The sequence below is a fragment of the Nicotiana tomentosiformis genome, chromosome 7, assembly GCF_000390325.3.
Source record: "Nicotiana tomentosiformis chromosome 7, ASM39032v3, whole genome shotgun sequence".
NCBI classification, from domain to species: Eukaryota; Viridiplantae; Streptophyta; class Magnoliopsida; order Solanales; family Solanaceae; genus Nicotiana; species Nicotiana tomentosiformis.
In genome coordinates, this window is record NC_090818.1 from 49315290 (window position 1) to 49336920 (window position 21631).

Here is a 21631-nt window from a genome sequence, read left to right on the forward strand (position 1 = left end):
CTAAAACAAGTCATAAATATTTATATGCTCGTTAAAGATAAAATAAAAATATTAAAGTTAAATTATTTTTAAATAAATAAATATGATATTTTTCTTAGAACATATTAAAAAGGAAAATATGACACTGAAACAGACACTTTAAGGTAGGATATGCTTTGTGAGGCCGGCCCAATTTTTTTCAGAAACGTCGTTAGTTGTTACAGTGGCGGACCCGGGATTTTGTACAAGCAGGTTCAATCTTAAAAGTACATAACTTTAGTCGTAAAATAATAGTTATCAAGTGGGTTCAAATAAAATATTTATACAAAATTTACACAACTTTAATCTTAATTTATACATATACACAGTATTATTTTTTGATAAAACGGGTTCAACTGCTTGACACTACGTGCGTCCGCCACTGAGTTGCTACTATTACTACAAAATATCCAATTTATTATCCACTTTATGTAAGTATTTCTTTTGGAGCAGGACAAGAGCGAGGATGGTAACTCAGGCGATCCCGAGGATGGTAATTGTTCTCTTTATCCAAAAATGTCGCTTTTGCAGCCACATTTGACTATGAATTCTTAATAATCCACTTACAAGATTGCACTGAAATCTTTCGCATAAAACACGATGACAAGCAAATTCTGTAGTATATGGAGACTACAGATATTGAATCTGCAGAAGATATAGCAACGCCATGTCTCGGCATGCAAAAAAGGAAAGCACGAAAACAAGCAAGAGAAACTTCAATATTTCTGCATTTAACGGTAAAGCAGCATAGTACAGATTCCACTATTTGAGGATTATTCATACAGAACTTGGTGTAAAAACTTTGTATCATGTAAGACCCTGAACCGGATAACAAAAAGGGAAGACACAGTTCATCCATGCAAACATCCGTGCGAAAAAGAATGAGACTGCCAGTGTGTGGAAGCTGTGGCCTCAACTCCTAGTGTTCAACTTCTGCATTCACTGGGTCACTATAAAAAATATAACATTTAAAAAAAAAAAAAAAACATAAATCTGCTTCCACTTTGTTTTTGAGTGATCTCAAGAGGGAGGTTGCCATGTTCCTGGTCTAAAGGATTCACCAGAACCAGTTGGCTCTGACGACCTGAAAATAAATATGATCAATGTAAGTTGTTGCAAATGATCTAAATTAATCCTGTTATCATTCATTCTATGTAGCTTATTTGCATTTGTGACAATTTAAATCTCAAAATTCCTAGGAATCTGGTGCTTGTTAGGTCCATCAAGAGAAGGGTAGATGAAAACAGCAGGCAGGAACAAGAACTTACTGCGGTTGTTGTTTGAAACGATAAGACATATTTTTCTCGGCTTCAGTTTCCTTTGATCTTGCATGTCTACATTACACAATATGCAAGTTTTAAAGCAGCGAACGCAATATATTAACACATTCAAGTTCATAGTAAGCAAGAGAAATTATCAGAAGGTAACTATTTCTCATTTACCCTCCACTTTTCCTTTTATTTCTTAATTAATAGTGACAAGAATCACAACCTAGTGGAAGTATCCCACAATAGATAATACTATTGCTGTGACTCACCTTACTTCATTCTGTGTATCAGATGCTTCTGGGATTATATCACCTTCCAGAAATGACGATCAATCAAAACAAAGTCAATAAATAATTAAGAGCATAAATTAACTAAGAAAAGATAATAAAAACGGGAAAAAGAGAATTGCTTGCATAACAAAAAGATATATCATTATATCATTTAACATCAAACCTTAATCTCAAGTCTCAATCCAAAAAAAAGATAAAGAGAGATAAGGAAAGAAAACCCATTCTATTTGCCACTAATACGCTCTTAACCCATTCTATTTGCCACTAATACGCTCTAGTTGTAGTATCTTTTATTGGCCATTTGGACACAATATAAGAAAGGCTTATTAGACTCTTTGTAAGTGAGCGAAAAAGAAAAGAGTAAGAGAGGAACACATCACGTCTATATTACTCAAGAAAAACAATTAGTCATAAATGAACAAATTACACCTATGTCATTCGAGTTTGAGGTTTAGTTGCCTAACTAGTTAAAAGGTTATTGTACGACCGGAGGATAAACAATACAATAAGGTACATGGTATAATAGGGTATCCGTTATTATTGATATCCCTGTCATAACCCCAGATTACAATATTCCATGTTATAATTTGAATGTATATACTCTTATCCAAGTACTACACAAGCGCATTTTATTGGGAAACCAAACATCCTCTAACAAATTATTTCATCATGAAAAGGCAGCGAAATTAACAACCTCTAACATATAATGCAACAGCATTTTCATTATTCTCTCCTTTAATCCAATAAGCTACTCTCAATTACCTTCCTTATTAAAAGGGAGTCTTTTAAGCTACTTTAAAGGGATTCTTCATTCACACTACAGTCAAATGGGTCAAACATGCATGTGGGTGATACTCATCCAATTTCTTCAAGATAAACTAAATAGCAAAAAACCTGCGCATACCATGGATGTTTGTAGACATCCATAAACGATACACGTACTCGTTCGAGTGCATGTAGCATTCAAGTTATCTTCCAATACAGAGGTGATGAAATTTGCTATAAGGGTCCAGATGGTTTTAAGCTAAGTTGCTCGGACACGGGTGTGGGTGTCCGACACGGGTGCGGATCTAGAAGTCGGATCCTTCGAGATGTAAATTATAAGATTCGGGGATACGGATCCTAATACGGATACGGGTGCGGGGATCCGGCTAAAAAAATTACAAAAATAAAAATAGAAAAATATCTCTAAATTATGAGAAATTTTGCGAAATACTCAGGTATAGCCTATAAAATGTGAATTTCTTTTTAATTCTCAAGTTGTGTAGATAAGTAAAGGATTGATTTCCTAGATAAGGCATGCTATTTTGGTCAAATTTACCCTAGTTTTCGTTCTGATTTCGGGAATCAAATTGTATCTCGTCTCGAATTTTTCCATCTGTCGTGGTCAAAGTACCCAAAAATGTTTGACCAGATCCGGTACGGATCCCATACCCACACCCATACTAGTGTCGTGTCGACACGGGTGCGGCATCTAAAATGCCATGTCGGAGCAACTTAGGTTTTAAGTTTTAACAAAGTGAAGATCATTGGTGCAAAAGCTGCAAGGAAAAAATGGGGGGCTAAGAAGGATAAACATGGAGGATAAATTGGGAGAACAAAGACTTTTTTATGATAGGAGCTTGGTGTCATCCTTGCGGTTGGCTACACAACTACTTGTCCTCTGGCCAGCTTTGTGAACTCAGATTAAGTTACATAATCCAGTAGACATGCTTGTTCTAGAGTAAGATTCATCATTATGTTTGTTTTGTGATGAATGGCTGTTGGGTTTTTCTTTTGGAAATCTCCTACCCTAAAACATCTTTTGAGGCTTTCATACTGTGAAATTAATAGAATAGAACCGACTAATCATCTTCAGACACTACTAAAAATTTTAACAGAAAAGAGCTTTTAGAGGAAACTATAGAAGTTCCTCAAAAGGAGTTGCAATTTGAAAAAAAAGGACGTCGCATGGTCCACTGTGTTTCTCCCAAAACTGGCTATTTTAGGGAAACATCTTTTCTGCTCTTTGTTTTCAGAAACAAAAGAGAAGAGATGATTTTGCAACAAATTTTTTTTGGGTTTCTAAAACCAAAAAGTTTTGACTGCGAAACCACACGGACCCTAGCTTTATAGGATAGGTGATACCTTCCGAAGCATCTGGAAATTGTTGAACGAAACTCTTTAAATCTGGACCATCAGCTTTACCTAGAGACAAGGTGAAGAGGAATAAACAATGTGCAGTTCATGTACCAATCAGCTTCCCGTTTCAAAGGATAGGGTAAAATTGTAGTAAGCAACTTACCAATGCTTGTGGCTTTACTCTTGCCTTCTTTGGCCATTCTCTCCTCTTCTTCCTTCTTGAGACCTTAGAGCAACAAAAAGAGAATATATTACCAGACAGGTGGTCGTCCTACTGAGAGCCAAAAAGACCACCACATTGTGTCTTAAGGAATAATGTACCTTTGGAAAATCTCAACTGAAACTAATAGCAAGACTAAACTCATAAGCAACTACCAGAACAGAACCCGACTTTTAAATATATGAAGTAGGAAGGAAAAGTAAATCAAAATGACCCTGTAGTTTAAGCACCTAGAACTATTTTGACTCCAGTCCAGGGTCAAATACGGGCCAAAAGCAGAAAATCATTTAAAAGTTCGACCACCTAGTAGTTTAATGAAGCGTTCTTCAATCTTCTCTTATAAACTTAAATTTTCTAGGAGATAGAAGTAAGTAAGAACATAGTGCTGTTTATTTCAGGGTGGTTACCACAAATCCATGAACAAAGCAGAGGCATAAGATTGGAATACTTACGAGCGATATTAAGCTTAACAAATTCCCTTCTGGCCTCCAACTCAGCCATCTCCTGGTAATGAAAATATATAACCATCAAAACACAGTTCAAGAAGAGATTTATGCTAAATAAAATGCTTTTGAAGGACAAGATAATAAAAGGATAAAAGTGCTACTGCGAAACAAGGCAATCCATACAAAGAAAGGAGAAAAACAATGCTGGCTAAGGATGACCAATGAATTATGCGTATGAAATTGTGACAAGAAAGGTCCAATTTTACCTCTGGAGTTGGAGCACTCTTCCGTTGTCCATTCAACCAACATATCCATTCAACTACAGGAATCAAAAGTTGCTCTTTAATGGAAACAAACGATGTGGTAGTTTGATTTGTAAAGTTCACAACAGTAGCAGATGTTTTTCTTAATCACATATCAACATGAGGGAGAAGGTTATGACTGTTGGACCAACAACAAGGTTTAGAGCTAGCTTGTGTTTCTCCAATAGGGCATACCTGGAATGGAGGTTGGATCATCCTCTCCTTTGAACATCACCCATCTCTTTTCCTTCACTGACAAAATATAATAATATCATACAAAGTTCTTTACAGATAACATCACCTAAAATAGCAAACTACAAACCATCCTAAATATAACTATTTGAAGCCTTGAAGACTTTGTAGAGTTATATATAAGTAATTCTCAATTCCAATTTCCAGATGTTCCTCATGCAAAAAGAAAAAAAGTTAATTTCTTTGACTTGGTTAAAGTGTGAAATCATGAAAGCTTACCTCTTGGCCAGTGGCGGAGACAAGAATCCTAACAATGGGATTCAAAAAATGCGAAAATGTTATACCTAAAAGCCCCCTTATGTTAAGGGGATCCAACAGTTTAATAAATATAAAAAATAATATTTTTACCCAACTTGCATAGTGTAATTTCTGGAAGAAAGGGATTCAATTGAACCCCCTTCTTTACCGTTAGCTCTGCCACTGCTCTTGGCTAGGTTGACCCATAGGGTATGAAATATCCAATTTCATAGTCTTGCAAAAAGCAGAGCATATTATCACATTAACTAAAAGGGATGTTTGTATACCTTATACCAGAATGGTTTCTTCCAACATACAAAAATCATAAGTACCTCTCCTCATTTTCTTTCGTTTAATAGGGCAATAGCGGCATAGCATTAAATAATCAATTTTTCAAACAGCCAAATGATCATAATTAGCCATATTTGCAGTAACCAAAGCTAAGAAAGTTCAATGTGAAAAAAAAAATATCTGTAGTAACATTTGCTGAAGCCCATACAACTTTTGCTAGAACAAACAAATAATAAACGATGACGTAAGAGGCAGTTTCAAAAGTAAAAAAAAAAAAAAAAAAAGGAGACCTACTTACTGATACCATCAAGCTCCTCTGTTCTTTTAAAATAGCGATTGCCCGCTTTGTCTGCTCCTACGAAATTTTTGCTGCTGAATAAACCCGCAAACCTCGCCCACAATCTCGACATCCTTTTTCACCGCTATTTTTTTTCTTTCTCAAATGGCTTTGTAGGGATTCGACTATCCTATTTTGGAAATCTCACACAATGTTTCTTTAATTTACTGATGAATTAGCTTTGTCTCTGCACGAAGAAGGTAATACTCTAGAATTCGAGTTCTCGAAAGCATGTGCAAAAATGCCGGTCGCGGAGCTAGGTAACGTGGGCCTGGGCTCCTGACCAGAGTGGGGAGCAAAGGTGATCAAAACATGAGCTGATTACATGGGCCACTGACGGGATAAGTGCACCAGTAGCCATTTTAGGACTGCTGCTTAAAACCAACATAAGAATTATTAACCTAAATAGCCATTCACTCAACCATTTAAATCAAAAATTACCGACGAATGTATAATTTATGTATATTTAATATATATATATATATATATATATATATATATATATATATATATATATATATATATATATATATATACACAAACTAGTAAAATAAACAGTAAATCCAACAGCTATTTGTGGAAAGATCTCGTGTATTCAAAATATAGCCATATTATAAGAAGAGTTGTGATACCTGCTTCTTCAAAGGGATTTTTACCTTCATATACACTATTTGAAACCTTATTACCCTTCCTACTCAAGTTTTAGTTTAATTACATAGGCATATGCAAATTACCAATTATATACATTTTAGGAATTTAATGAGAATCAATTAACTCCTATAATCTTTCTAACGTACATATCTCACTCCCCTCACGATTCTGTATTATCTCCCTCCATTGACGCTCTCTTCCATTTTTGTTAAAAATATTTTATAATCTCTCAATCTTTCTGAATTCTCGCTCAAAATCCTACGAAAATCAGTAACAACTTAAAAAATTTCTTCCCTTACAATGAAGAAGAAAGGAGTTCCGAAGAATAGCCTTAAAAAAAACTAATGTTTGTGATATTCCTACTTTTGATTTGGGTGTTTTCTCACAGGATTCGGCCAAAAAAGTAGTGAAATCGGCACATGCAAAATCAGAGACAAAATCCAAGCTTTCCCCTCATGAAGCTAGGGCAGAAGCTCGAACAAAACTCAAGCATGACAGGGATGCTGGTGAAGCTTCGACATCTGTTAAATCAGTAAAGCGGAAGGGCAAAGAAATTGCTCATGATAATGATTTCGTCGAAGAAGATGTTATCCTGAAACCTGCAAAAAAAATATCAAAGTTTCTCCTACTGTCAAACCTTCAAAAAAGAAGAAGTTTCAAAAATCACCTAAAACCATACCCCAACAGTCATTGGAAAAGGTAAAATTCTAATAGTTATAAATTTAGTTTTTTTTTTAAGTTACAAAACATGTTCTCATTCTCATGACTATATATATTTCTTTGTTTTTCTGTATTTGTAGAAATTTTGTCTACATTGTGTATATTTGTTGTTGGTTATCAATTTTTCTATATTTCCCTAGAAATTGTAGATTTCTTGTATATTATTCGAAATTATTTTGTTAGTGAATGTACTACATGATTTAGTTGATTTTATTGGTTATTATTTGCTCTATTTGTAGATGTTAGTTTTATTTTCTGTAAACAAATTATTTATATTATGTCTAGTTGTTACTTTATAATTTCTTGCTCTAAACATAATTTTATCAGTGCATTTGTAGCTTCAATGTAATCAGTTGTTATATATGTTTACTAATTTTATAACTTACTTGTATGCAATGTATTAATATTTTTCTGACTGTAGCTAAATTGTAGTAGAATTGTATTTACTTTATTTTTTGGTCTTCAAACAAGTTTTATTAATACATGAACTACATTTGTTATGTAGTTTAATTGTAACTACAAGTTTTATTAATACATGAACTCCATTAATATGTAATGTATTAATGTCTTTCTGACTGTAGCTAAATTGTAGTAGAATTGTATTTATTTTATTTTTTGGTCTTCAAACAAGTTTTATCACTGTATTTGTAGCTTCAATGTAGTCAGTTGTTATATATGTTTACTAATTTTATAACTTACTTGTATGCAATGTATTAATGTCTTTTTGACTGTAGCTAAATTGTAGTAGAATTATATTTATTTTATTTTTTGGTCTTCAAACAAGTTTTATTAACTTACTGTTTCTTTTGGTGCAAAATCGAATATTTTTTGCACCACATTATGTTGATTATGGCATCACTAGGTTCCAGACATTATCCGACCTTGGTGTTTCTGGCCAAATCAAGGTGTTATTGTCTGAAAATGGGTTAAAGTTGTTTAAGAAGATATGTTTTGGGCATTTTCTCTCCCTTCCCAAAATATGTATCCAAAATGAGGTAATTCACCTTCTCATGAAGTATGAATTGAACGCATTCGATTCTCATTTTTTTTACAGCAGAGATAAAGGGTGAGAGGCTGAACTTTGGGTTGAGAGAGTTTGCCCTTATCACTGGCCTTAGATATTTTACGGAAGTAATGGACTTTGGTTACACAATTAAGTATGACAACAAAACAACGAGGAGCTATTTTCCGAATAAGGAAAAAGTTGAGAGGTCATACTTGAAACAAATTGTAACCAGTCGTAGTTGGGTGAATGATGAGGATGCAGTCAAGCTGTGTATTCTCTATCTGATAGAATTCTTACTCTGTCCTTCAAAGAAAGATAATGATTTGATAGACCATTTTAGGTTCTACTTGGTGGACTCGGGGCAGTATGCGAATTTTGCATGGGGTATCGAAACTTATACACAATTGCTTCAGTTTGTTAAGCACAAGCTCGACCCTTTTGTGCATTTTTATCTCATTCGAGTTTTTTCACTTGCTATGCAAATCTGGTTATATGAGTGTTGCTCTACAATCAACACTGATATAGCTACAAGTATTGGTAATTCGATCCCCCGCATACTTAACTAGACAGCTAGTAAAGATAAAATATGGATATCTGCATTGGAAGAGGGAATGATCAAATCATCATGGATCAAGGTAAATATTTTTCACTTCTGGACAGACAATATAATACAAATTTTCTACACATTTTATACATATGATAACTAGGTCCCTCATATTTTTTTTCACTCAGTTCACCAACATGCTTGAAGCCCCAGAAGAGCTTTCTAGAATGACTTTGCTGGACAAAGTTTAATACATCCTTGAAGAAGCTGAAACAAACGCTGAGCATCCGACAGATGTTCCATCTCCATCTGGACATAAGCAGGCAATGGAAATAGATGACAAGAAAGATATTGTGAAACAATTAAAAATTTAAGAAAAGATGTTGATAAGGTAACCTTTTAAGATAATCTTAGTTGATTTCTTTAATTTATGTTATGCAAATTATTTCTTTAACTCTTTCTATTTTAATACGTAGTTCGGTTCACACCTTAGATTGTTCAAGAAAGAGGCATACCTACTTTTTGATTTATATATATACCTCTAATTGTAAGCCTTTAATTGTCAGATACATTATAAAAATTTTGTGTTCTTAAGTTTTTTCAAGAACTAGGTAGCATTCGACTGCTACTCAATAATTCCATCAAGTCTGTATTACAGGTAGTGTTTTAAAAGGCGTGGGCGTAAGGCGGGGTATTTTACATATACCTCAGCGGGGCGTAAGTTCCGAGGCGCGGGGCGTAAGCCCCATAGGTATTTAATTTTTAATATTTTATAAAATAATATAATGACAGTTAATATTTATAAACAGATAAAATTGCATAAAATTGAAGAAAACTATATATATGTGTGCTCCATCCCCACAAAAAACTAATCAAATAATCTATTATACGTTACTTACAAGCACAAATAATTTGAATCTAAAAGAATAAAGTTTTCTATATGGAGGAACAAAAAGGATGATTAACCTGCAATTTGAACTTTGGATTTGCTGCTATGAAGAAAAATATAGTTCTCTTTGTATTTGTAAAAAAAATTAAATATTCGTTGCTTTTGGGAGATATTAGCAGACTAGAGGACAAGATAAAATTTTGGAAAAACTATGAATTAGAGATTAAATCAATAAAAAAAAAAGGTCTTTATTTTTAAATTTAATACTTTTGAGTTCCTTTTTAAACCTTTTGAGTAATTACCAAACTGACTTTTGAGAATTTGGATATTATATGAAGGACTAATTCAATAAATTTTGTTTTAATTTGAAAAAGTCTCTAGGGCTTACTCCTTACTAAAAAAACGCGCCCCAAATTGCGGGGCGTACGCCTCTTGAGACTTTCGCCCCACACCATCGCTCCGGGGCGTTTTTGGTACGCCTCGCCCCGGGGCTCGCCCCAGAAACGCCTTTTAAAGCAGAGGTTACAGGCAATAAAAAGTCAACAGGATACGAACATTGATACTAAGGTTTCATTCGAAATATATTCATTTTGGACAACAATTTTTACCATATTTATGTTTATATTAGCATTCATAAAGTATATGGTCTAACAAATTTTCAATGCAGTTTACTCGTAGTTCTACAAAAAATGATGAGCATTACAAAGAAAAGAATAAACAACAGAATCTGGGCAGTAGTGTTAAATCAGTGTTGAGCAATAACAATAAAACAGGTATTTTAACAATTTTAACACAATTTGATGACAAATAATCTACATTATATTTATATTATATCTACATATAGCCTAAATTACCAACAAATAATCTACAGTATATTTCCAATTATTGTCTTAGATACAGGACACATGTCTAACATTCAAAATGAGGAGAATGTTCCTGTAGGCGTTGACTTATCTTCCCAATTTCAAGAGGCATAGGTATGATTTAGTACATTTTATCTACATATTTCACAATACATATTATATCTCAGCTACATGACAACATTTCAACAAATTAACTACAATTAAACTATAATTTATCTACAATGTTGTTTCTATTACAATTGATCTATAATTTTATTAAGTTGTACACATTTATTGTAACAAAGAAGGAAACTATGCATGTGGACTCTCCAAAATAGGATGCAAAAGTTGTCATACAAGGAGAGCATTTAAATGAGGAGAATGAGACTATGACTTTGCAATCTCCCATTCAACAAGCAAATATTATACAACAAGGAAACGATTGCAATGAAGATTTCAGTGGTATTATATGTTACAATATAATTGTAGGAAAAAAATAACGGCTTTCATATAAGTTTCAATTTTTCTAAAAGAGCTAATGCAACCAACATACAATGTTGTTCTTTTGTTTTAAATTTTATAGGTGAACCAGCCGACTACATCAATGTAGGAGATTCAGATAATGACTCCAGGTCTGGAAAAAGGGCAGTAACACTTGATGATTTTGAGCTGCCAGAGAATTTCTTACAGATTGTTAAGTTCGGCGAGGTAAATGAAGATAAAACAACCTCTGTGTATCAGGGAAGAACAAAGGTTCGTGGAAAGTATGCGAGATCCCCCTTTCTCCTTTATTTCAGTTCTGGGGGAAGCACTTCTGTTGGACCTCCTCCAATTTTTAACATCAAGCATCCATTTACTGGGGTTATTGGCGAAGATGTTGATCCTGACTTGTTGGAAGAATTCAATAAGCGGTTATAATTAGGTACCGACACGATTTCAAAGAGGTTAGATTATACATTTTTTTTCATATTATCGAGTGCATACAATTTATGGATTTCCAACTGAAACTACATAATAATTGTACTTGCTATATCTTTAAATAGGAGGAAGGTGCCTTACACGTTAAAGATAACCAAATCAAGCCGTAGTTTGATCTTAGAGTGGAGAAAGTTGATAAAAGGACTGGTTTTATATTTTGGCACATCCCGGATAAGTAATCAACAACACGGTACACACATACCCTGGCAGAACTAATGATTAGCTGTAGTATTCTGCTATTTTAGAAATATGTAGATTTTTTGTTTGAAAATTGTAGTTAAATTGTATGAAGCATTGAGAAATAATGAAATCTATTTTATTTTTGCAGCACATTGATGTTATTTTATACTATTTGAGGAAGAGAGGAAAGTATGGTCCTGAAAATAAAACACGGTTTACAACCACTAACTGTATGTTCAAGACTAGAATTGAACAAATTTATTAGAGGTACATTAATGCTCCTGCCGATAAGAAGCTTGTTGTTTTCAAACCCCAGGACGTCGTATCAGAATACATATTGGGGTACCGATTACTTGCAAATATTGCATGGGACAAAGTTGATTTTGTAATTATGCCCATAAACATTATGGAGAAATTTCATTGGTTGTTGGTTGTGTTTGACATCACCGATAGGATTCTATATGTTTATGATTCTATGGTCTATTCACGAAATCACAAACTTGTTGAATCTGTTGTCGACAAGTTTACTATTATGATCCCCCTCTACTTGTCATGCACCACCTTCTGCGGTAAGTGTCCAGACATCAACTACAAAAACACAAAGGCATACATTGAAAAAGGTGTTACTCACCCTCTTGACATTCAGTGATTGGTCGTTGAGATACCCCAGCAAAAAAAAGGATCATTGTATGTGCTGCTTTTCCTTCTATTTATTTAACCAATTGTATTTTATATTGAATGCTAAATCTTTTTCCCTATTATTTTTTGCAGTGATTGTGGTGTATACGTGGCGACATTTGAAGAATATATCAGCATTGGAGAGGTATCGATTTCAAAGGAAGACATTTCTGATATTGGTCAACACCGTAGACTCTATGGAGCGCTCCTTTGGGATTATGCTAGGAAAAAGCAAGAGCTTGGTGCAATTAGTGAAAGTGAGATGACTAGCAGATTAACAAGATGAAAAGGTGCACCAGCTGTGAACGAGAGAATACAAGTCAAGAAAAAGAAGAATTAGATGCCCTTTTTCAGTAGAAAATTTATAGTTAAAGTGTTTAGCTGTAGCTGGATTGTAGTAAAGTTGAAGACAAATTGTTTATTAAGAAGGAGTTTGTTGTAATTTATTTGTAGCAGATTTGTGCTACAGTTGTTTTACCTTTTATTTTGTTATTTTGTCCAGAATTCTACTACATAGAATAGAATATATATGTGGATTTTTTTTAGTTGAAAGTTGTTAGTACTTGATCTCGATATTGGTACTATATAATTTCTTTGCAGCATAACTACAAATATGTCTACAACTACTATACAAAAATACATAATCTATTCAATTTTAGCAGTGTTGTTAGGAAAGGCTGAAAAGTAATAAATAAACCCGGTATTTGAACAAAATAACTACAAACTAATTGTATTAAGAGTTGAAATCTTTTTAGCAAACATTCATTATAAGAGACAATCTTTATTCAAATTAGCAATACAATTACACCACAGCTATAATTCCCCAGAACAAAACAAATACAACTTCATATGTCTTAAAGGACATATTATCATCAATAGTACTCAGTAAAAAAAAACTTTAAACTGTATCAATTTTTATTTCCTTTTAGGAGCATTACTACAAGATCTTTTGTTATGCCCTTCTACTCCACAATTGCCACATGAAACCTTGTACTTATTTGCATTTACTTCATCATATGGTTTGTATCTTTGTTTTTGAGGTCTCCCTGGATGTCTTTTACCGGTAGGTGGCTTTATAACTTCTTCAGCAATATGTTGTGGCACATTCCATTTGCTTTCGTCAGGCAGTGGGTCTACTGGTATTTCATAAGTCTGCAGAAGGCTCTCCCTCGTGTAATAAGGATAACAATAGTTTTCATAAGACTCGTTCATGTGCCTCAAATCCGCCAAAGCATGTGCATAATGAAGTTCATCAAGTTAGAATTGTCCACAACTACATCTCTTATTTGAAGGCAAACAATGAAGCGCTTCATACCATCTATCACAATATGAATGTAATCTGTTGAAGTCCTCACCTACAATTTCATTACAAACACACAACAAGTTGTGAGCAACACATACAAAATAAAATAACTACAATTATACAACAATATTTCTACAATTAACAGTATATTTAGTTTGATGGAATCAATGATCTGATGTTATTGGCTATAGCTTACTCTCATCTTTTGCGATAATGTTCTATTGTCCTCCAACTCTTTATTGTATTCTCCCATGGTATGTGAACGTACCCTTTGCATTCAATAACTTTTCATTAGTCAAATGTTCAAGAAGAGTCCACATGTACTCTGATAGTTCTACTATGGACAGCTCTATTATATCTTTGGTTACCGCATTCAATGACTCTGCAATGTTTGATGTCAACGTCCACATTATGTTCACCGTAGCATGTACCCGAGACCATCTGTGATAGCCAATATCATATAGGTATGCTTTAACTCGTATGTCGATCTCTTCAATCTTTGACATTCTTTAATTAAATTCATCAAGCGTGTATGATCTTGCCATGGCAAAGTACAATTCGCTTAACTTTAGATGACCCTTCTTGAATTTTGACCTTATATTTGTCTCAATATGCCACATGCAAGCATAATGTGGCATGGCAGTATAAACAATAGATGTTGCCTTCAGGATACTCTCATTCCGGTCCGAAACAACACACATATTTAATTTTTCACCATATGCATGTTTGAATTGCTCAAAAATCCACCTCCATGATGCGTCATTTTCTGAATCAACAACGGCGTATGCTAGAGGTAATATGCTACCTATCACACATGTGACAACAAAAAAATTAATTTCTGTAATAAAACTTGAAAATATAAAAAATACAGTCTCAAAAACAACTTTATAACAATATTTTTACAATTAATCTACATTATCTACTACATTCATTGTTGTTAGCATGATTCCCCTATATGCCGACTTCAAGAAGGTGCCATCAACTACTATAACTAGACTACAATGATTCCAACCCTTGATGGACGTACTAAGTGCAACAAATTCATACAAGAAACAGTCATCTTCAGTCTTCTGCAATTTCACTACCGACCCCAGATAAGTCTTCTCCAGAATATACAAATAACTCGGCAAGCAGCTGTAGGAATCAACAGGATGACCTCTCAAAAATTCCAAAGCCTTTTCCCTTTGCTCTCCAAGCTTGCATTATGTTAAGTTCACACCATGATCCGACAACATGTCAGTTTGTATGTCTTTTGGTGTGTATATTGTCTTAGGATCCGCATATTTTGGCATCACCATGCTGCCAATTACCATGGCACTAGGTTTGCGTTGTATATATGTGTTGTCCATCAAAGAGCATGTGTACAAGCTGTTGAATTTTCGAACCTTGAACAATGCTAATTCATTTATGCTGGTGGACTTGAAGTACCATGTACAATTGTCTCCAACACATACGAGGCAGTAGCTACAGAATAAAATCAATTCAAAAAGTGTTATGCCAATTGTAGCTACAAAATACGAGGTTGTTTATGCACAATAACTTATCTTAAACAATTTACATACAGAAAAACTATAATTTATACACAATATGAATTTGACAAATAAAATATTCCTACCTTCTTGCACTAGACCTTTTCACCCTAAATTAAAACTTATTCATGACAAAATAGTGCTTCATTGCACTGATAATTGTTTGCCTGTTTTGGTAAACTTGGCCTACTTCAATTATATTTGGTGTATGTTCTGTTATGATGATACTTTTATATTCCATAATTGCTAGAGATGTTTGCATATCAATCAACTTCACTGTTCCTGATATTTATCCATCTGTGTTACAATTGCTTGACAATTATACCACATTAGTATTACGATAATCAGAAGAACCTACACTCAATTAAAAGTATAGTAATTCAGACCTCTGTATATTCATGTGTTCAATATTTGACAGAATGCTTGTAGAGATATAACAGTTGAACTCCATTTGTTATGTAGTTAATTGTAGATAATTTGTAGTAAAATAGTAGAATACTTAAAATTGAAATAATATTAGCACTGAAAAAAACATAGCAAACCTGCAATTGTGTTCGCATTCGACATACTGCATTCCAAATCGAAATCACGCACTGTTATACACAGCGGATACATTCCTACATTGTTGTTTTCCTTTTTCGTCTCCATATACACTCGAACTCCCATATCGTTCTGAATTTTTATTGGAGGACAACGTTCATTGACAGTGTATTTGATTTCGATAATTTTTGCGGAGGTATCGATCACTAGATGCTCTGCAATTGCGGAATTCAATTGACTATAATTTGAATCGTCATTGACTACAATTTCATCAACATCAAAATCTTTGTATCTCCCAACGTTATCCCACCGACCATTGAGCTAAATCATAATCGCTAATTTTGACATTATGTTGCAAAATTCAATTCAATTGTAGCTAATTATTTGCAATCGTCTTCTTCAAAACCTTTGTTTATAGAAAACCAGAGGAAACCAGAGAAAATCAGAGAATAGAAGGATACTACAGATATGTTGCCTTGATTATGGTGCGATATATAATTGCGTTACTAAAATCTCTAAGTGAAATATAAGCGATCCCAAAAGCCCGCGCCTAAATAAGAAAGACTATCGCAGAAAGGATTCTAGTTTAAACAAATGTATATATTTTGTAGCTAAAACGTATTTAGGTTGGATAAATACAAAAGTATGGACATTTTTCGTAATAAGATTTCAAATAGTGTATAGGAACGAAAAAAATATCTTCTTCAAACTACATGACAGTGGGCTGAAGTTAAATTCTTGCAATTCAAACTTTAGGCCACTACCTTGAAGTTCAATTCTCACTCTTTAAACTTCATGCCATTGCCCTAAAATTTTGTTCTAATAGTTCAAAGCTTGAAATGTGATTGTGCGAATTTTGTTTTTATGAATGTGTAAATGTTTCGTCTAGTTGTGATCATTTTCTTCGTGGTGCTTATATGCTTACCTTTTGGATTATTGATTTTGAGGATCTATTATTGGTGAGGATGCCACTAGATAAGAATTCATTCCATATGTTCTTTTTACCTTTTGGAGACCAGCCTGAAATGCTATCAAACTTTTGTTTTGGCTGGATTGTTTTTTTTGAGAAAAGATCGTTCAAATTGTTATTAAAAAAAGTAATCGTAAAACCAGATATCTTTGCCAGAGTGGCGGCCGCCTGTTGTGGGACAGATTCTGCTTGTTAGCCGCCAACTCAATTTTTTTATATCCCTAAAAGAAAAAGAAGAAAAGGGAAACACAAAAGGAAAAAAATACTAAAAATAATAAAAACTGAGGAATCGTGGAGGAGACAGCTATTCCAATCGGCAGAATACTCCACCAAATACTACTAAGATTCTCTTCTTTTCCATGAAGTAAACTGAGAGTGAGCGTTGAAATGGTTATTGAACGTGAAAATTGCAAAATCTATGTTCGTCTTCATAATGTCTAGAAATCAGGCAGATACAATGAATGGCGGCTGTTCTTCTTGTCTCTTTTCATTTACGGTGGAAGCTTCTTCTTCTATCGCTCTCAAAAGGTTAAATTCAAGTCGTCTTTTTTCACGTATCATGACGAAATAATATAATAATATCCGATCGAGAATTGTGATGGTATGAATTAACCAAAGATCTTTGGAATAAAAAAATCTTGATACAAAACGCTTCTTTCTTTTGGTCTTAAGCGATGTGAATCGAATAACTGGGGCTCTAATGTAATATCGAACATATAAAACATCAAAAAAGACTAACAAGGTGCTTCTTTTTTCCCTCTCAACTTGGAAATTATCAACCGTGCATGAAATAATTCTTCTTTGCTTTCTCCATTTTTTATTTATAAATTAAGATGGTTCTATCGCCATGTTGAACTCATGCTGTACACTTTGGTCTTGTTTTACTATTGTAAAATTTGCACGCCCATGTTGACTTATTTTTTGTTTACGATAATTAATTAGCATGTTTATGGGAACATAGTAATTTTGCATTCAAAGATTAATTAGTGAGTTTAACTTCTCAACACTAACCAGGTAAAATTATATTACATCACCAGGTTATAGTAACTCGTTAACAATATATGACTTTTCAAAATAAATCTAATTTTGATAATTTAGAATGTAAAGTAAATACTCCTAATTTATTATATTAAGTTAAAATACACTAATAATGTAAAAGTAACATGCAATATTAAATTAAATAAACAGAAAAAGGGGGGGAAATGATCATTTGCAAAAGCCTAGATAGCGAACGTGCTATTAGGAATCTTCATTAATGTGCGTTCTTTAGCCTTTTTGTTTAAAAATGGCGGTCGACACATAGCTAAAATCAGGTTAATTTGATATTATCCTCACTAGCCGACATCATTATCACCTGAGCTTTCATGGAATTCGAAGTCACCTTAATGAGCTTAATTAATAAGTAAAAGTAGTAACTTTGTATTAACAAGCGTGGCTGAAAAAAACAAGGTTTAACTAAACATGATAATGTAAATTATGTTAAAATTTACACGTGCATTGCACTAAGGAGGAGCACTACATTAGACTTTTCTATAAAAGAGCCTTATTAAGGTTAAATAATTTCTGGCACAAGAAGACAATTTAAGGAAACATTCAGGAAAGGGGAGAGAGACTTAAACAGGTTTTTTTCCTAATATCATATACAATCTATCCTGTGATCACAGCCTTATTTTAAAGCAATCAGGTACTAGCTAGCTCTCCCTGCAAACTCGCTGAGTAATTGATTGTTTGGTGTGTTGTATTAATCTTGAGATTGTCAATTTTACTGGGATTACTAGTTCACTGTCCGGTATTAAAGTTATTCTTGTATTATTTTTAGTATGAAATAACTTATCCCAAAATTAAGTACCATACAAGAAATAAGGTAATATTAAATTTTTATCCCAAAATTACTTTACAAACAAACCCGGAGTAATCACTTTTATCCTCCTGTTTCCAAAAACAATTCTAAAGTGGATTTAACATTCATCAGATTGTTTACAGACTTCATATGGTGTCACTAACCTTTCCTTATCAGAAAGTCAAGCTATTGCTAAAGACAAAACGTAAAATACACATAGGTCAATTATTTAGGAAATCTCTTAGGTCCAAAATTTATAAGGTCTCTATCTCTCCTCTGTGAAACTCTCACTTCTGAGAATTTCACTCATCAGCAAGAGCTATTCGTAGGATTTTAAGGTTGAAAAACAGTCTTGTGACTGCTCTGCTTTTTCCTTAAACGATATTAATCATTGGTCTTTCTTTCTTTTAATCTTTCTCTTCTCTGTGTTAATCTCAGGCCGGCTATAAATAATTTATCCTTTTGTTTTGCAGATAATACGATTTTCAAGATCTGAAGAAAGCTATCTGTTGCAAGTTTCAATTTTAGAGAGAGGTACATTCTGCACTCATCTTATACACAGTATGGTAAGGATATAACTGCATAACTTAGGACGATTCTACAAAGGATAGAGCATTCCTCGTTCACGCATGGTCAGGTAAGGGTCGCACCCAAATCGTCCCTGAACTAAGGACGATTGTATGGACTATCTTAAATCGAAACTTGTTCCAGATTTTCAAAACCATGCTAATAAATCTGTTTTTGTATATCTTTGCTAGACTGCTTTAACTCTAGAAAAATAATATTTTAAGAAAAGATTAATCAACTTACTCATCATTTACCATAATGTCTGGCTCTATTGAGGGGTTGCAGATCCATAAATTACCTATTATCTATTTATAAATTTTCTAAAAAGTGCATATTCACATATTTTGTGTTTAACTGAAAAAACATAGTCAGTGATGATTCATATAGCCGATCCAACTTGTGTGGGATTGAGGCGCAGTAGTTGTTGTTCACATATTTATGTTCTTTGACTTGATTGAATTTTGGGTTTTGCAGAAGATGTCATCATCATCTGAAGGGAGGTATAATTTGTACAGCCAAGGTAGTAGTGGGTGGACATCAATGAGGAATGAAGAATTTCAAGAAGAAGACATTTGGAGTAATTTTATCAACGAAAGACGCGAAATTGGCTCTAATTTCAGCAAAAGTAAAGAGTCATCTTCAAATTTCAGTTCAAGGAGGCTGCCCACTGCAGTCAAAATGATCCCAAGATCAAACAAGAATTCAATTCACGAACCTAAAATAGCTCAGCAATCAGCCCCAGTAAACATACCCGATTGGTCAAAAATTTACGGGACAAGCTCAAAAAAGACCTCATGGCGTGATGGTAATAGTGATGATTCTGGTGGTGGAGGATATAGTTTTGTAAGAAATAATTGCGAAAGCGATGAAGAAGAAGAAGAAGATGATGATGAAGGAGAAACGATGCCTCCACATCAATGGCTTGCTAAAAAACATGAAAGAAGCCAAATATCTTCTTTCTCAGTGTGTGAAGGTATTGGAAGAACTTTAAAAGGCAGAGATTTGAGCAGAGTGAGAAATGCAATCTTAAGCAAAACAGGGTTCCTTGAATAGCATGAGCTTTAATAGGAGTAATTGATACTGAGAATTCGTATAGTTGTTCCTAATTTGTTTAGAATTGAGGCTTAACGATTGTTATTGTTGTATTATAGTCGTATAAATTATGCAGTGATGGTTGATAATCATAAGGCATTAGCAGTAGGATTTGATTAGTAGTGGAATTAATACTGAAATTGGGTTCCACAAGCAATTCTGGTGGTTCTATTGTTTAATGCAATTCCTTTGTGGTTGTTTTTTGTCATTACAAGTATTAGGTCCAACAGTATTACAGCCTCATCTCAAGGAAGCAAAAGGGAGGTGATGCACGCTATAATTACGTATTTTAGTCACTTGTTATATTCTAATTCGCTACACTTTAATTGAGTTTGAGCTTTAATCGTTAGAGTTTTGCACTAATTGTGTGTTTTATGCCTTGTAGGAGTGATTCTGAGCTATATAGATGTTATGGAACGAATTCGAGTTATTTGGAGCTTTGAAGTCTCAGTAAAAGCTCAAAGTATTAAGCCGAGATCGTCTTCGGGGGTCGAGGATCAATTCTGGACGTCAAAATTCAGGGAAGAAGCAACTGCTGAAGAAATGCACTAGTGCGAGGCACTGTTCGACGCACTGTGCGACGCATTAGTGTAATTTTATGTCAGAAATTTCCCTAGTTCAGAGACTGAGTTTTTTGGTCTGACATGAAAAAGCACTAGTGCGACGCATGAAAAGCAATAAGTTTGCAAAGTTTCCTATTTCGGCTAGGAAAGGGAGATTTCGTCTAGGCCCAACCCTACTTAGTATAAATACATGTAAAAACGTTATTTTGAGAGACTTTTGACATACTTTAGTCCTAGGGAGAGCATGGAGCCGCCGTGGAGGCCGGAATTCATCAAATTTCATCTTTCTTTCATCAAACTTAGTAATCTTTACTTTTTCTTGATGATTTGTTATTTTGCTACCATGTCTATGTGGAGCTAACTTCACGTTCTAGGGTTGTGACTGTCATGAATATTAAAGTTTATTAATTATATTACCGTTAATTCGAATTATCATCTTTGGTTGTTTCTCTAATTGTGTGCATAATTGCCTAATTGTTTGGCCAGCAGTTGAGTTCTATTTACTATCTATGCTATGTTTGGGAAAGCAATGTTTAGATTAGAGTAGAATTAGAGAGAGTTTGTTTCTGAACCCGTGGCTCGGGGAAAGATTTCGCGGTTAGGATAGGAATATACCTAACAGTCTGTCTTAGTTGAATGTCGTATTATATTAGTTCATGATAAATTCAAGACCATAGGAATATAGGGTTGATATATTATGGATAGATGGATAGTATTGTGGGAACATGCTCTTTATATAAACGATCCGATCAACTAGCAATCATAGATAATTTGGATTAACATGTGTAATTAAGAACTCAATAGGATTGATAAACCGAACACAACCCTGGAATCTATATCTTCCTGGATTACGTGTTTAAATTTTTGCAATAATAGTTGTAATAGAAAAATCAAACTCTTGATTATCTTGGATAATTAACTGATTTTAGCTTGCTTAGTTAACGGTTAATCTAAATC

The 21631-nt window shown here is 33.9% G+C and overlaps 2 protein-coding genes across 7 annotated transcripts; one reads left to right on the forward strand and one right to left on the reverse strand.

Annotated features, from left to right (window-relative positions):
• Window positions 1-728: 728 nt before the first annotated feature.
• Window positions 729-6096, reverse strand: LOC104096112 (uncharacterized). Of its 2 annotated transcripts, none has more exons than XM_009602422.4 (9): window positions 5740-6096; window positions 4861-4917; window positions 4630-4682; window positions 4370-4421; window positions 3861-3923; window positions 3704-3763; window positions 1556-1598; window positions 1287-1352; window positions 729-1102 (listed from the first exon to the last, which is right to left on the reverse strand). In XM_009602422.4, the coding sequence occupies exons 1-9, from the start codon at window positions 5750-5752 to the stop codon at window positions 1039-1041; spliced, it is 471 nt and encodes a 156-aa protein (XP_009600717.1). In that variant the 5' UTR covers window positions 5753-6096; the 3' UTR covers window positions 729-1038. The 2 variants fall into 2 exon arrangements, with proteins under 2 accessions (XP_009600717.1, XP_009600716.1); XM_009602421.4 differs by having other exon boundaries at window positions 5744-6063.
• Window positions 6097-18196: 12100 nt separating this feature from the next.
• LOC104096113 (protein S40-5-like) lies at window positions 18197-21103 on the forward strand. 5 transcript variants are annotated; one of them, XM_033656089.2, is made up of 5 exons: window positions 18362-18790; window positions 18926-18986; window positions 19494-19992; window positions 20327-20375; window positions 20497-21103. In XM_033656089.2, exons 3-5 carry the CDS (start codon window positions 19497-19499, stop codon window positions 20552-20554), a joined length of 603 nt encoding a protein of 200 aa, XP_033511980.1. In that variant the 5' UTR covers window positions 18362-18790; window positions 18926-18986; window positions 19494-19496; the 3' UTR covers window positions 20555-21103. The 5 variants fall into 5 exon arrangements, with proteins under 5 accessions (XP_033511978.1, XP_033511979.1, XP_033511980.1 ...); XM_033656087.2 differs by lacking the exons at window positions 18362-18790; window positions 20327-20375 and adding an exon at window positions 18197-18296; XM_033656088.2 differs by lacking the exons at window positions 18362-18790; window positions 20327-20375 and adding an exon at window positions 18199-18233.
• Window positions 21104-21631: the final 528 nt, after the last annotated feature.

Coding starts and splice junctions, on each gene's coding strand:
- LOC104096112 (XM_009602421.4), bottom strand. CDS start 5,855: ATGTCGAGATTGTGGGCGAGGTTTGCGGGTTTATTCAGCAGCAAAAAT. Junction 3,924..4,369: donor TGTTAAGCTTAATATCGCTC/GTAAGTATTCCA, acceptor TGTTGCTCTAAG/GTCTCAAGAAGGAAGAAGAG. Junction 1,353..1,555: donor GATACACAGAATGAAGTAAG/GTGAGTCACAGC, acceptor TGTGTAATGTAG/ACATGCAAGATCAAAGGAAA.
- LOC104096113 (XM_033656087.2), top strand. CDS start 19,497: ATGTCATCATCATCTGAAGGGAGGTATAATTTGTACAGCCAAGGTAGT. Junction 19,993..20,496: donor TTCTTTCTCAGTGTGTGAAG/GTATTGGAAGAA, acceptor TATGCCTTGTAG/GAGTGATTCTGAGCTATATA.